Genomic DNA, 12,945 nt, shown 5'->3' with positions numbered 1-12,945 from the left:
TACATATTTATCTCGCATATGGAATTATGATAATTAGGCTGCTGCTATAGAAGATGTTGTAGTACTGAATGAGCACTAGGAGCCAGAGGGGTTCCGACCACCCTGTCACACACCCCTCCAGTTCCTGTGTGTGTGTGTGTGTGTGTGTGTGTGTGTGTGTGTGTGTGCGTGTGTGTGTCTGCATACCTTGCCATCTGTTGACGTGCAACTGTTCAAAAATAGCCCATCTCACAGTCACCGGAAACTTCCCTGAGTGGCCAGTATAAAGGCTAGCGAGGGCTGTCAGTGCATGTGTGTGAGAGTGTGTCTCTGCACAACGACCATGTGCTTGCTACAGACTGTCAAATCAGATAAAGAACAATGGACAGCACACAGTGAATTCTGTGTAGTTAATGGAGTGGTGGAGTTCATGAGCTTATCCCTAATTTGTCTCAACAACTGAACTATACGGTCAAGTGAAGTAGGAATACGCCTGACGCTGCCTGCTACACTGTCACCTATTGAAGTCATTGACGCGCCATTACTGGCGGCTCTGTGGTTTTGAGACATGGAGCCTTTCTCAGACCAGTTCCTGGAGTTCCACCACATCCACGGCTCTAATGTGAGACTGGACCCATCCTGCACCCAGGCCACGCGGGTCGAGAGCTTCGCCAATGGGGTTTGCTTCAGCGGGAAACCCCTAAGCCCGGGGGAGATCTTCCTGGTGGAGGTTGAAGAGAAGGAGCTAGGCTGGTGTGGCCACCTCCGCATCGGGCTGACCAGCCGGGACCCGAGTACCCTGGAGGTGGTGCCAGAGTACTCCCTCCCCGACCTGGTGGACCTGGGGGACAGCTGGGTCTTCGCCATCACACGCAACCATAACAAGGTCAAGGAGCAAGCACCTGGGGCCGGGGGAGAGGGGGCAGAAGAGGGAGGGCTGGCTGGAGGTAGGGTGCTAGGAGGTGGGGAGGGTGAAGGCCGGGTTCTGGGAGGTGGAGGAGAAGACAACCCCAGCTCCAACAACAAACCCAAGGCGTTCTTCACAGACTCTCACCTCCAGATCAACCGCTTCTGCATCCCCATGGACAAGCTGGTGGGGCGGAGCCGGCCGGGGCGATTCAGCCACATCCTGGATGACCTGTACAAGACCAACGCCCTGCCACCCACCGCCAGACGGAGCCGGATAGGCGTGCTGTACGTGCCAAGGGGGCAGGGCCTGGCTGACATGCATATCGTCATCAACGGGGAGGACATGGGGGCGTCGGCCAGGGGGATCCCAACCAATCAACAGCTCTACGCTGTGGTGGACGTGTTCGCCGCTACCAAAACCGTCCGCATCGTCCAGGTGGAGTACGGATGTAAGTGATAACCTGTGGGTGGGAACTAAAGTGATAACCTGTGGTTGGGAACTGAAGACGGATTGAAAAACTGACTGAAACATACAGTAGAATGAGCATATTTGTTATTGAGAAATAAACAGGAAAACAGGCTGTAAATCAAAAATACTCTCTCTCTCTCTCTCTCTCTCTCTCTTACTCTCTTTCTCTATCATTGCTTCTTTCCCAGTCTCCTCCCTGCAGACCTTGTGTAGGAAGATCATCCAGAAGCACATCGTCCACAGGATGGCTCTGGACTGGCTGGAGCTGCCTGAGAGACTCAAACACTTCTGCAAATACGAGTGACGCAATGGAACATGGACTCAAACAGATTTGACAGACGAAACCAGTGAACTGATCAAATTTCATATTAAATTCGTATCTATTCACTTTTCCTACATGTATGGGTAGCTTTGTGCATTTTGTGATAAAGTTTCACTTACTTGTCGTCAACCTTTACTTGTTATAAATGTAAGTGCAATAATTCACTACTCCGCATGCTTGAGCTTTCACCGTTTATCTTGCGGTGACATCTAGTGGTTGATTTTAGAACTCACCAACTGGGCGGGGCTTTGAATTACGTCATGACGCCTTTGTCTTACGTATGAAGAATCTCGCCGACACCGACAGTCAGGTTGTTTACTTGACGGTGTCGAACATTACCTGCACTAATAGCGAGGTTTACAAAGGCAAACTTAAAACCGAAACGGTCTTGACTTTGTAATCACCATGTCGTTTTGTTCGTTTCTTAATAGTGAGGTTTATAAAGACCATTTTAAGCCAGGTGAGTGGTCAGAACTTAGGCTAGCCTAGGCTGTTGGTGATGTAACTGCACCTGCTCTTGACTGATTACGTTACGTTGTATAAACTGTTTACATTTAAAAGTGACATGATTGTACGTATATTAACTTAGATACTGACGCGAGACATGCAAGTTTGCATAGAGAAAGGAAATAGTTATCGCCAGAAGGCCTATAGCTTTTTGTGACTTCCCCAGTCACAGCACTAGATCATACACACAAACACTTCTGTTTCATACCAATGTACTTCATAGCAAACTAGTGAGCGTGTATTTTATTCCTCCAGCTGTGGCACTTGCAGACATTCACTGGGAGCTGTAACAATAGTATTAATCCCATCCTTGACCCCTTCATCCGTGTCCCTTCTCTAAGGGATATACGTGTGCTCCCAGTGCCGCCACCCTCTCTTCTCCAGCAGGTCAAAGTTCGCACACTCCTCCCCCTGGCCTGCCTTCACTGAGACCATCAGAGAAGACAGCGTCACCAAGATGATGGAGTCTCTCACCGCCTTCAAGGTCTGAAGTGTCACCCTAGCGTCACTGCCAGAGGCAGGGCTGATGCTGTCCTGATCTCCAGCTCCCGGGGCGAGCTCCCCACTGTGTTACTTAGGTGTGCTGTGTTCTTGTGTCCCCAGGTGCTGTGTGGTAAGTGTGGGAGCGGCCTGGGCCACGAGTTTGTGAACGACGGCCCTGAGGAGGGGCGCTCGCGGTTCTGAATATTCAGCCACTCGCTTAAGTTTGTCCCCAACAAAGGTAACAGGCTGCTGCGTCCTGAGAGAGGAAAGTCCTCTGATGTTCGAGAAATACTGAATACTGATTAAGTAAAGCTTTCCTGTACATCGGTGTTGGTTTTCATTTCCTTTATTTGTTCACCCTACTTCTCTTACTCTCCCTCTCTTCTCCCACTCTGTCTTGTGGGGTCCCCCTCTTCCCCTTCTCCCTTTCTCCCCCCCCTCTCTTTCTCTCTCTCTATCTGTTCCAGACAAGCAGTAGAGGCGAGGAGGTTAGGAGCCAACACAGGAAGTGCTGTAGAAAGTAGGAAGCTGTAGTCCGCACAACAACAACAACCGCCACCACCCCAGGCCTCCATGTTGGAGGGGCTGGTCAGCCAGTGATGTGGACGGGGTTCAAGCCTGAGAAGGACACCCTGTCACACTGATGAACATCTGACCTGCCTGGGGCACTAGGACCTGGGGGTGATCAGGTATCCCAGCCAGAGAATCATGCCCTGGAGACCTCTTATAAACTTAATTGATAAGGATATCTTATCAAGAGTGCAATGATTTCCGTTGTGATAATAAAAAGGATGTGCAAAGTATTTACATTTTAATTTAGACCTCATAGCTCCTTGCAGTCCAAGCAGGGTACAAGAAACCGATGTATTTATGTAATCTTTAGATTTTAGACCAATGGACCAATGGGAGCAAGGAGGAAGCAAATGTATCTCTAAATGTTAGCATTTTAATTTCTTTACTAACATTTGCTTCCTTCAATTTTTATGATTTCAAACCCACGTTGAGGGGTATTCTGTATACTTACTGTTTCTTAACTTGAATGCCTATTTGCACTATGAGCCATGCTATTATTATTCTTCAACGAATTTGTATGATTCCTCATTAGTGTTCTGTATGTTATTTATGCATTTGTTTTTAGATAAATGTTAGAATAATTAATTTCAATACATGGTGTTTGATTGTAGTTTTATTTAATTGTATCAGCCAAAGCAATACCTAAGCTATGTTTGTTTTTGAATCAGTTACGTACTTTAGCAGTCTTATCTCATTTGTCCTTGTTGATAAAGACATTGATGACCTCATGGTTTTCACTCTTATAACTCAACTAAAGAGAGTGACAATAAATAAGTGACCAAAGTTGGATTACTTAGCTTGACAGACTATTAATTTTCTCATCCTTTAACATTGAGTGCTGTCCTGAGGCTGTGGTACTAGTGATGTCACTAGGAGAGAGAGACCAACAGGGGGGGATGTCTGGCCTCTGTATGACCACCACTGAGGTGCTACTCTGGTTAGCCCCCTGGACCCCTGGCCTGCCAGGCTGGTGATCTGGCCATCATCCATGCCCTGCCATTATTGGCACTCACCATGGAGTTCATTCTATCTCATGTCATCTATCTCACCTCCTTAAACAAACTGTAAAAGACTTGAATTAGAAATCTGTCTTTTTCAGCCCCTGTGAATGATGACAATAATGAGGTTCTTTTTCTGAGATATCTCCAGGTATGATTGTGTCTGTTGTACTGTTGGGTGTTTGAGACTTGAGGTGTATGAGAAGCAGTTGTTCAGTGTGGTGGGTGTATCCTGGGGGGGCAGTGCTGGTCTGGTCGTACCCCAGTTGGAAGCTGTTCTGTGGGGCTTGGCGTCTGCCACAGCGCCCTGTGGGTGAGAGGAGTGGCCCTACTAGCCCAACCTGACAGGAGAGCTATTATTACTGTACCAGCAAAACACACACACTTATACACACAAACACACACACCACTGCCCTCTTAGACGTCATACATGTTCTGCCACTGACATCATGGAATGTGTGTCTTGGGCAGGATACTGTACAGTATGTGTTCAGAGACACACTCATACACACACACTATCCTGAGATTAAATGTATCATTTTGGTATTGGATCACTTATTTATTTGCTGTACGACTATGGTGAACTGTTTTGTGAGTGTCTCAAGAGAGCTTTTTAACATAGCATTAGTGTAGAAATGGTTTACACTGCAAGACCCAGTTGAATCAGAGCCATGAAAAACTTGAGTCTAGCTTTCAGTTTTACGGTCTGATGTTCTTCCCATCTAGATTATGGAACTGGAATGTTCCGTCTCCTCATTGATATTCTCATGACAAGATAGAGAAGTGTCTAGCTTTCAGAAGATTAAAATGGATCTCCTCCTGTCTGCTGTTGTCCCTAGTCTCAAGGGAGCTCCCCGGCAACACCTTTGGGCTCAAGCTGTAATCTTCCAAATAAAAAAAACTCCTGAAACAGCTGCTTAGCAGCTGTTTCAGAACAGAGAAGAGACAGAGAGACAACCTTCACTAACTACTATTGTACTATTGTTTACTTCCTCTTCACTGACAGATACTCGGAAGTTGTCTCCTTTGAACAGACACATGAACTTACCTGCACATGCACAGCACACTGTGCACGCCGCCAGGTGAACTGCCAGAGTACATGTGCACATCAGATGCACATCAGAGGTGTACTGTAGCAGCTGAAGGCTCCTCAGAGCCATCCACCCTGCCAGGTGCCTGAAACACCTGAGGTGTGGGATCTCAGGTTAATGTTTGAATCAAGGTTTATGTTCCAGAAAGGTGTGAGGAGTCTTTATCAAGCTTAGTCACACGTCATAAAGGCAGGAATGTTAATAGGTCTGCAGCTATTGTTGGGTCAAGGTGGTGTCAGTGTAGGCTAGATTTATAATGCAGTGTTACGGTGTTGTGTACAAACGTACAAAACTGACCACAAACTGACTGGTTTCCATATGATCTCTTTGTCTGAGATCATATGGTTTTGTTTTCTACTATCCTTACCGTCTACAACTGACCCTGTTACAATCAACCCCACTTTTCCCCTTCCTCCATTAGACCAGCAATGCGATGAAAAGCAGGTGACCTGCATACGCAACAAAAAACACACACATACACACATTCTCACAGCCATTAGCGTTGCCATGGAAGACCTCAGCACTCTGGTCTGATAAGAACAGTTAAGGGCCATCTGCAAACGTCTGAACCTCTCCATGGCAGTGCATGTGTTGTAGGGGTATTTACACACCTGGATCCTATCCCCTATTATGGTGAGGGTGGCTAAATCCTTCGGTGCAAGATTCCATTTGTTATTTGGAATCCCAGCAACGTTCTACAACGTTCTAAAACTGAAATGTTACCTCATCCCTCCAGCTTTGATTGAGCAAGATGGAGGAGGAAACAAATTTAATTAGACTCAAATGGCAATTATCCTCCATGCTGGTTTCTAGGTGGAGGGGGAGCTGGTTGACCCTGTCACTGGGTGAAGTACACTGCATCTGGGCTGAGTTAGGCCTCATCTCCCCCCCTGAATGCTGGGTAAATCTCCACATCCATCTTCCCTCGACGGACGTGTGATGCGATACCTCTCACCGCACAGCCCAGCATGGGACACTGTCTGTGTCTGTCTGTGTGTGTGTGTGTCTGTGTGTGTGTGTGTCTGTGTGTGTCTGTCTGTGTGTGTGTGTGTCTGTGTGTGTGTGTGTGTGTGTCTGTCTGTGTGTCTGTGTGTGTCTGTGTGTGTGTGTGTGTGTGTGTGTGTGTGTCTGTGTGTGTGTGTGTGTGTGTCTGTGTGTGTGTGTGTGTGTGTGTGTGTATGTGTGTCTGTGTGTGTGTGTGTCTGTGTGTGTGTGTGTGTGTGTCTGTGTGTGTGTGTGTGTGTGTCTGTGTGTGTGTGTCTGTGTGTGTGTGTGTGTGTCTGTGTGTGTGTGTCTGTGTGTGTGTGTCTGTGTGTGTGTGTGTGTGTCTGTGTGTGTGTGTGTGTGTGTCTGTGTGTGTGTGTGTGTGTGTGTCTGTGTGTGTGTGTCTGTGTGTGTGTGTCCCATGTCACCAGCATCAGGTCCCTATGGAGCACGCACACACAGCCATGCATCAAGCCCTGTCTGCATGGAGCTGCCCAAGGCAGTTTGTCAACAGGCAGGAGAGGGGGGGTTATCGACCCCCCCACCCCAAACCCCCACCCAACCCCCCAACCCCCTCCCCGTGATCTCGCTACAGATCATCATATGTACTGTCTTTGTGTCCTCCAAGTGGACTAAACACGGAAACTGGAAGTAGAGATGATATATCTGTTTCAAGGGGGAATGTCCCTGTACTTACTGTAAGTCGCTCTGGATAAGAGCGTCTGCTAAATGACTAAATGTAAATGTAAATGTTTCTGAAGTCCCTGCTTGTGTGTGTAGTTACTGTAAATTAATTCATCCTTCTACCCCCTTGAAGTGTGTGAGAGTGAGCATGAGTGTAAAGTCTGCTTGCTCCAGCTGCAGTGTGTAGCTTGTGCTGGCTACATTCTCTTCTCCTTTACCCGGGAGAGAAGGGAGGTTGTGCATGTTTGTAAACATCACCTCAGGGCCAGTGGTGTTATCTAACCCTGGCAAGGAGATAACACTGTAACGCACACATCCCAAGCTAAACATTGCTCTGGTCCTCACACGGACCAACACATGACGTGCTCTACACAACAGCTGGCACAGAGCAGGGAACACTTCAAAGTTGCTATGCTTGGGTCTGTGGCCATGCAGGTTCTGAAACTATTTAATCTCTTCCCTCTCGTTCCCAGATACCTGGAGCTAGATAACTGTAGAGCGAGCGTTGTATCTATTAACTTTCTCTCTCTCTCTCTCTCTCTCTCTCTCTCTCTCTCTCTCTCTCTCTCTCTCTCTCTCTCTCTCTCTCTCTCTCTCTCTCTCTCTCTCTCTCTCTCTCTCTCTCTCTCTCTCTCTCTCTCTCTCTCTCTCTCTCTCTCTCTCTCGATCCCTCCCTCTATCTCTGTCCTCTCTCTTTCTCTCCATTTATCTCCATTCCCTCCCTCTTACTCCCTCTCTCTTTTCTCTTGCGGTTGTGCAGTAACACAGGGCACCAGAACGTACGAGCTACAAGACACAAACGTTTGTCATTTTTATTTGGTGTGTGGTTTCCAGAAGCTTCAGTCAGGCGGTTAGCCACAATGGACAGTTCAGATTATTTATGACCATGCTAGTAGCAAGCTACTAGCAAAGACACAGGACATGATTATAGGCCTCTCGTTATTCCATTCATTACATCCTTATGCTGTTCATGCGATCAACTCATATGGTTTAGAAATCGGTCAATTGTATGAGCATTCACAGGTACTTAGGTCAGAGTTTTGACTGGTGAAAGACAGACACAAAGGTCAGGTCAACAATGACCCTAGGAATAAGGAGGTGTGTGCAACAGACACAGTCTCATGCACACACACACACACATATACGCAATCATGGTGGTCTTTCTTCAGTGAAATTATACCTTCATGCAGTACCTCTCTGATATGGTATCAAAGGAGGCCTGATTGCTTACTGCTGTGGACCACAGCAGAGATGACCTGATACCTTCTGGGTCCTCTGGTTCCTCTGGTTCCTGTGTTCTAGATGTTTCTGTTCTTCACATTACGTCTGCATTGTTGTAGGAAGAAAGCGTTTGTTAAGTAAGTAAATTATTTGCATCTGTTGGTTTTATGGTTGAGAACAACATTCTTCCTAAAGTTACAAAATACCCATAGATTGTTACTGAGCTTTCTACACCTAGAGAGCATGAGCCAGCCAATCTCTGTCACTGTTTCCTAGGTAACATGACACATGTAGGTACAGACACAGTTATAATGGTGATGGAAAGGCACACCCACAACGTAGCTGCAGCATATGGTAGATTATCAACCTACATCAGCACTTTCCTCCTCCTGTTGGGTCTGGGTGTCAGAACCACAGCACACCTGGGGCTGTTATCTCCATCTGATAAACAGAGAGGGGTTAGTACTGCTAACATAGATATGCCTGACATCCTGCTGACAGCACTGTCACCGCTGACAAGTACAGCATTTTACTGACCTCCGGGTTTGAGTTTCGAAGCCATTTTACCCGGTCCCATCACACGGAATGTAGGTTTCATAAGATGTAAACCGGCAATCATGGTCACATTGTTTGTTTTGAGTTGGTCTGACTTTTTCTCCTCTACATGGTTTAGCTGATCCCCACTCTCCGTACATGCACCACCTCCAGCCAATGTCAGACTGTTTCTCTTAAGGGACAAGTAAGAAAAGCACTCTGGGCCTATTACTCCAACCTTGTAAGCTTTATATTACTGCTGTGCTTTGAGAGCTGAGAGGGTCTGACCTAGCCACTCTTTACTAGAGACACAATGAGCCATTTTAACCACAGTGCACTCCAGTAAAATGCTTAATATGGGTGACAGATGAGCAGCTGCTGTCTATGGCATTTTTTAATCCATCCATTCATCATCCATCAATCCATCATTCGGCCCATCCCTCCTTCCTTTTATCCATCCATCCATCCATCCATTCCTTCATTCATTAGTCAATCCCTATTCTATTCATTGATAGAGTAATAATAGATGAGAGAATAGAGTTATAATAATAACGTTTTTTTATATGCTCTTGTCAGACCAGTAAACGTTTGAATGATTCCCCAGACTCCTACATGTGGTTGGGTCTGCTCATGTGCAGACATGTCCTGGCATCCAACACCCTGCTGCCTGTTTGAAAGCATTTTTTGCCCTGCTACACCCATGTGATAATACAGACTACTATGTTGCCCTATACTTACCCAGCTAACCGCACCACTCTGCCCTACAGTTAGGGCTGAGAGCCTGGATCAGACACAGTGTTTCTATCTATCTATCTATCTCTCTCTCTCTCTCTCTCTCTCTCTTGCTCTCTCTCTCTCTCTCTCTCTCTCTCTCTCTCTCTCTCTCTCTCTCTCTCTCTCTCTCTCTCTCTCCACACACACACACACACACACACACAGGAGCTGACAGACTGGTATGATGATGGTTGTTGTGATCTGTACTACGTCTGTGCTTCCCCCTTTTGCTGATTACAGGAACAACGTTGTAGACAGTTGCAGAATACGTGTTTGTATTTGCTGTGCCACGCTGTTTTAAGCAAACACGGCGGTTGTCTTGGCATAAAATCGTGAAAAGAGAACTTCTCTGTTCAACCAAGTCAGGTCCACCACCACCCTCAATCAGACGTCAGGTTCAGGCTGAACGTGATGGGCCTCTACCTTCTTTGTCTTTTGGTGCCTCTCCATGATCCATAATGACAGGCAAGGCTCCCCAGGCTCTCTGTGTGTGCTTGTGTGTGTGTTTTAGTGAGTGTGTGTGTATGTTTGTGTGTTTTTATGTCTATGTCTGTTTATGTGTGTGTTCATGTGTCTGCGTGTGAGTGTGTGTTCATGTGTCTATGTCTGCATGTGTGTTTGTGTGTGTGTGTGTGTGTGTGTGTGTGTGTGTGTGAAGGGCTTATTGTGGCCCTTAGTGAGGCCAGGACACACATTCCATGCAGGTGATTTAATAGGCCATTTAGAGAGCTCTTTCTCAGAAGCTCGTACCCTGTATTGTCCTTCTGCAGGCTTGTTTTCTATGGGGACAATGGGCCCTATTCTCCAGTGGGACCACAGTGCTGTCTCACACGCTCTTATCCTCTAGGAGGCTAAACTAGTCTAGTCTCACCTGAGACTAAAAGACCTGGTGAGACTGAGACAACCCTGTGAGAGAGTTTAGTCTAGTCAGCAAATGTGCTGTATGTCAAATACATTTACCACTTTCCTCAGGTCTGAGATGTACAGGTGGCATGTCTACCCTGTCTCTCAGTGTAACTGTAAGAACAGAATTGTGGTTCTGCCTCACTGGGATAATCACTTCTAAGAAAACTCTGTCTAGTATCAAGACTAGGAGTACTCTCTGCAGGAGAGTCAGAGGGAGTATATTCTAGTATGTGGGGGTATTTACTTTTTATTTCACAATCATGTCTTCAGCAGCTAGGTGACATGGATGGAAAGGGAGTTGGGGATAGGATGAAGAGGGGAACACACAATTGGCCTGATGGTTCTGGTTAGCAGGATCAGAAGGAAAACAAAGAAGTCACTGTACACTCTTGCGAGGATGCAAAATATGTTGTTTATTTCACTAAGTTTTGATCATTCACTTCTTGTTTCGTGTTTTCTTCATACACAGTCCAACAAGCCTATTTAGTTGGAGCCCGAGGGTCCTGAGAGAACAGAGACAGTTGAAACAGATCCTTTCTTTGAAGCGGCCGAGCAGGTCGTCATGGGGACTTGCCCAGGATTACAGACCATAATAGTCTGCTGCCAAGCTTTGTACAGCTGTCTACTTCCCAGAGACTTTGTAGGTTCCACAGGTGTGTTGGAATTCAAAACGAGAGGTTCAGCTCGCAGGTGGAAATTAATTTTTTCTTGCCGACATTCATTCTAGCTTTGAAGCTGTTTATAATTCATTCAAAACACCAAGTATGAAAATCTGTCACCAAATAACTACTCTGCGTCAACAGTATTGACCACTTTGACCATACAGTGACAGAAATCCAGTGTTTTTCCTCAACCCTAAAGAAGATCAATATCCAGTATTCACTAAGACAGAGAGTTAACTGATTAATTGGAATAGGCTCTGGCTGGATTGACAGTCTGCCAGGTGAGGTGAGAGTATAGGACTCGATAGACATTGTCACCTGATCTAGATGGATCATAGAGTCCTACTCCAACTCCAGCTAACTGATCAAGGTGATCAATAACTGTCCCAATTAATTTTCTTTCTCCCATTGTGATTCTCAAAAGCAAGTTCTTAAGCTGGAAATCCTGCTCTCAAAAAACACTGCGGATGCTCAATTGGTAAGACATATTGAGGCTTTATCATTCAAGTTACAATTTGGCTTTTGATTTTAAAATATTTGTTGCTTTATTTTTGTGGTACTTTATTATGTCTTCATGGGGTTCCTCTGGGGTACTAGTGTGAGCCAGCAGTCTTTTGTTCAGACTGAAGATCACTTGAAGTGGTGGTGTTGGACTTTGGTGACATAGACAGACACAACAGAACCTCAGTCTGCTGCAGATAAGAGATTGTGCTGAAGATGACATTCTTTGTGTCGCTAATGTACAACTGTTAGTGTTGCGGAGTGTAATGTAAGCACGTTTCTGTGAAACTGAGGTTGTGTTTACTGAAAGTACTGCAGCTGACTCTGCTGTCTGCTCATACACACACACACACACACACACATGCAAGCACACTGACTCTTAACCTCTCTCTCTGTCTCTCTCTTTCTCTGTATTTTTCTTTTCTCTTGTTCATCCTCTCCCAGTGATAAGCTAGCAGAGGCCACCAAACTTGTGTCTTATCTGTTACCAGTCAGCCTTAAACATATCCTGAATGTGTTTGTATGTGTGTGCGTGTGGGTCAGTTTAACTCACATTTACAAGCTGAGGAGAAAGAGGTTTAAATAAAGGCAGCTGACAGACTGATATTATTACTGATACAGCACGCTATGCAAACATGCTATCTGTGTCATCATCATCAACTAAGTGGCTTCAATTAGCTCTGCATTCCAGTATTTAGGTAATCAAACGCACACACTCTCTCTCTCAGACACACACACATGCAAACAAACTGCTATACTTAGCCCTGCACGTCAGTGAGTGCAGAAAGAGAAGCTGATGGTGGTCTGGCTGCATGTTTACCATGAGAGCAACAGGAGGCAGGTTTCTAACAAGGCAGCAGGCTGGAGCCAAGGCTCTGCTCTCTGGCCGGCGGCAGCACCTGTCTGGCTCCGTTAGGGGAGGCAGGAGAGGTTAAATGCTGGTGTGAGGCCGGGCTCCATGGGGTGTGTGGCCCAGCAGTGCCAGCGAGGCCGTCAGACAGACAGGTGGCTCCATAGGACTAGATCGTGGAAGCTCTGGACAGAGACAGGGACTAACCCCACACAGACACTCTGATTGTCAATGGTCTTAGAGGAAGCCCTCTGAGCCATCTAAACACAGAAAATACTTTAACACTTTGAATAGACTAAAAGTCTGTGGTCAAATCTCACACATTCATCTATCTAACTTCCAATTCTATTCGAAGTATACTTATGTACTTCTATAAAAACAAATGTGATAGGCTAAAGTAAGACAGTACATATCCAATCCCATTGAAAGTGGTCTAATTGGTATTTCTCCTGTTCTTTTGTGGTTATTTTAGTGTCGCAAGATGGAGAGGGTGGGAGT

At 46.1% G+C, this 12,945-nt stretch overlaps 2 protein-coding genes across 2 annotated transcripts; both read left to right on the top strand.

Annotated features, from left to right (window-relative positions):
* Positions 1-277: 277 nt before the first annotated feature.
* neurl2 (neuralized E3 ubiquitin protein ligase 2) lies at positions 278-1,749 on the top strand. The gene is made up of 2 exons (XM_062475308.1): positions 278-1,337; positions 1,546-1,749. The coding sequence occupies exons 1-2, from the start codon at positions 548-550 to the stop codon at positions 1,659-1,661; spliced, it is 906 nt and encodes a 301-aa protein (XP_062331292.1). The 5' UTR covers positions 278-547; the 3' UTR covers positions 1,662-1,749.
* A 112-nt stretch (positions 1,750-1,861) lies between these two features.
* On the top strand, positions 1,862-4,031 carry msrb1b (methionine sulfoxide reductase B1b). The gene is made up of 4 exons (XM_062475309.1): positions 1,862-2,139; positions 2,528-2,670; positions 2,790-2,907; positions 3,137-4,031. Exons 1-4 carry the CDS (start codon positions 2,085-2,087, stop codon positions 3,145-3,147), a joined length of 327 nt encoding a protein of 108 aa, XP_062331293.1. The 5' UTR covers positions 1,862-2,084; the 3' UTR covers positions 3,148-4,031.
* The last annotated feature ends 8,914 nt before the right edge of the window (positions 4,032-12,945 follow it).

This window comes from Osmerus eperlanus, chromosome 12 (assembly GCF_963692335.1).
Source record: "Osmerus eperlanus chromosome 12, fOsmEpe2.1, whole genome shotgun sequence".
Lineage (NCBI taxonomy): Eukaryota > Metazoa > Chordata > Actinopteri > Osmeriformes > Osmeridae > Osmerus > Osmerus eperlanus.
This window is presented reverse-complemented; position numbering and strand designations above follow the sequence as displayed.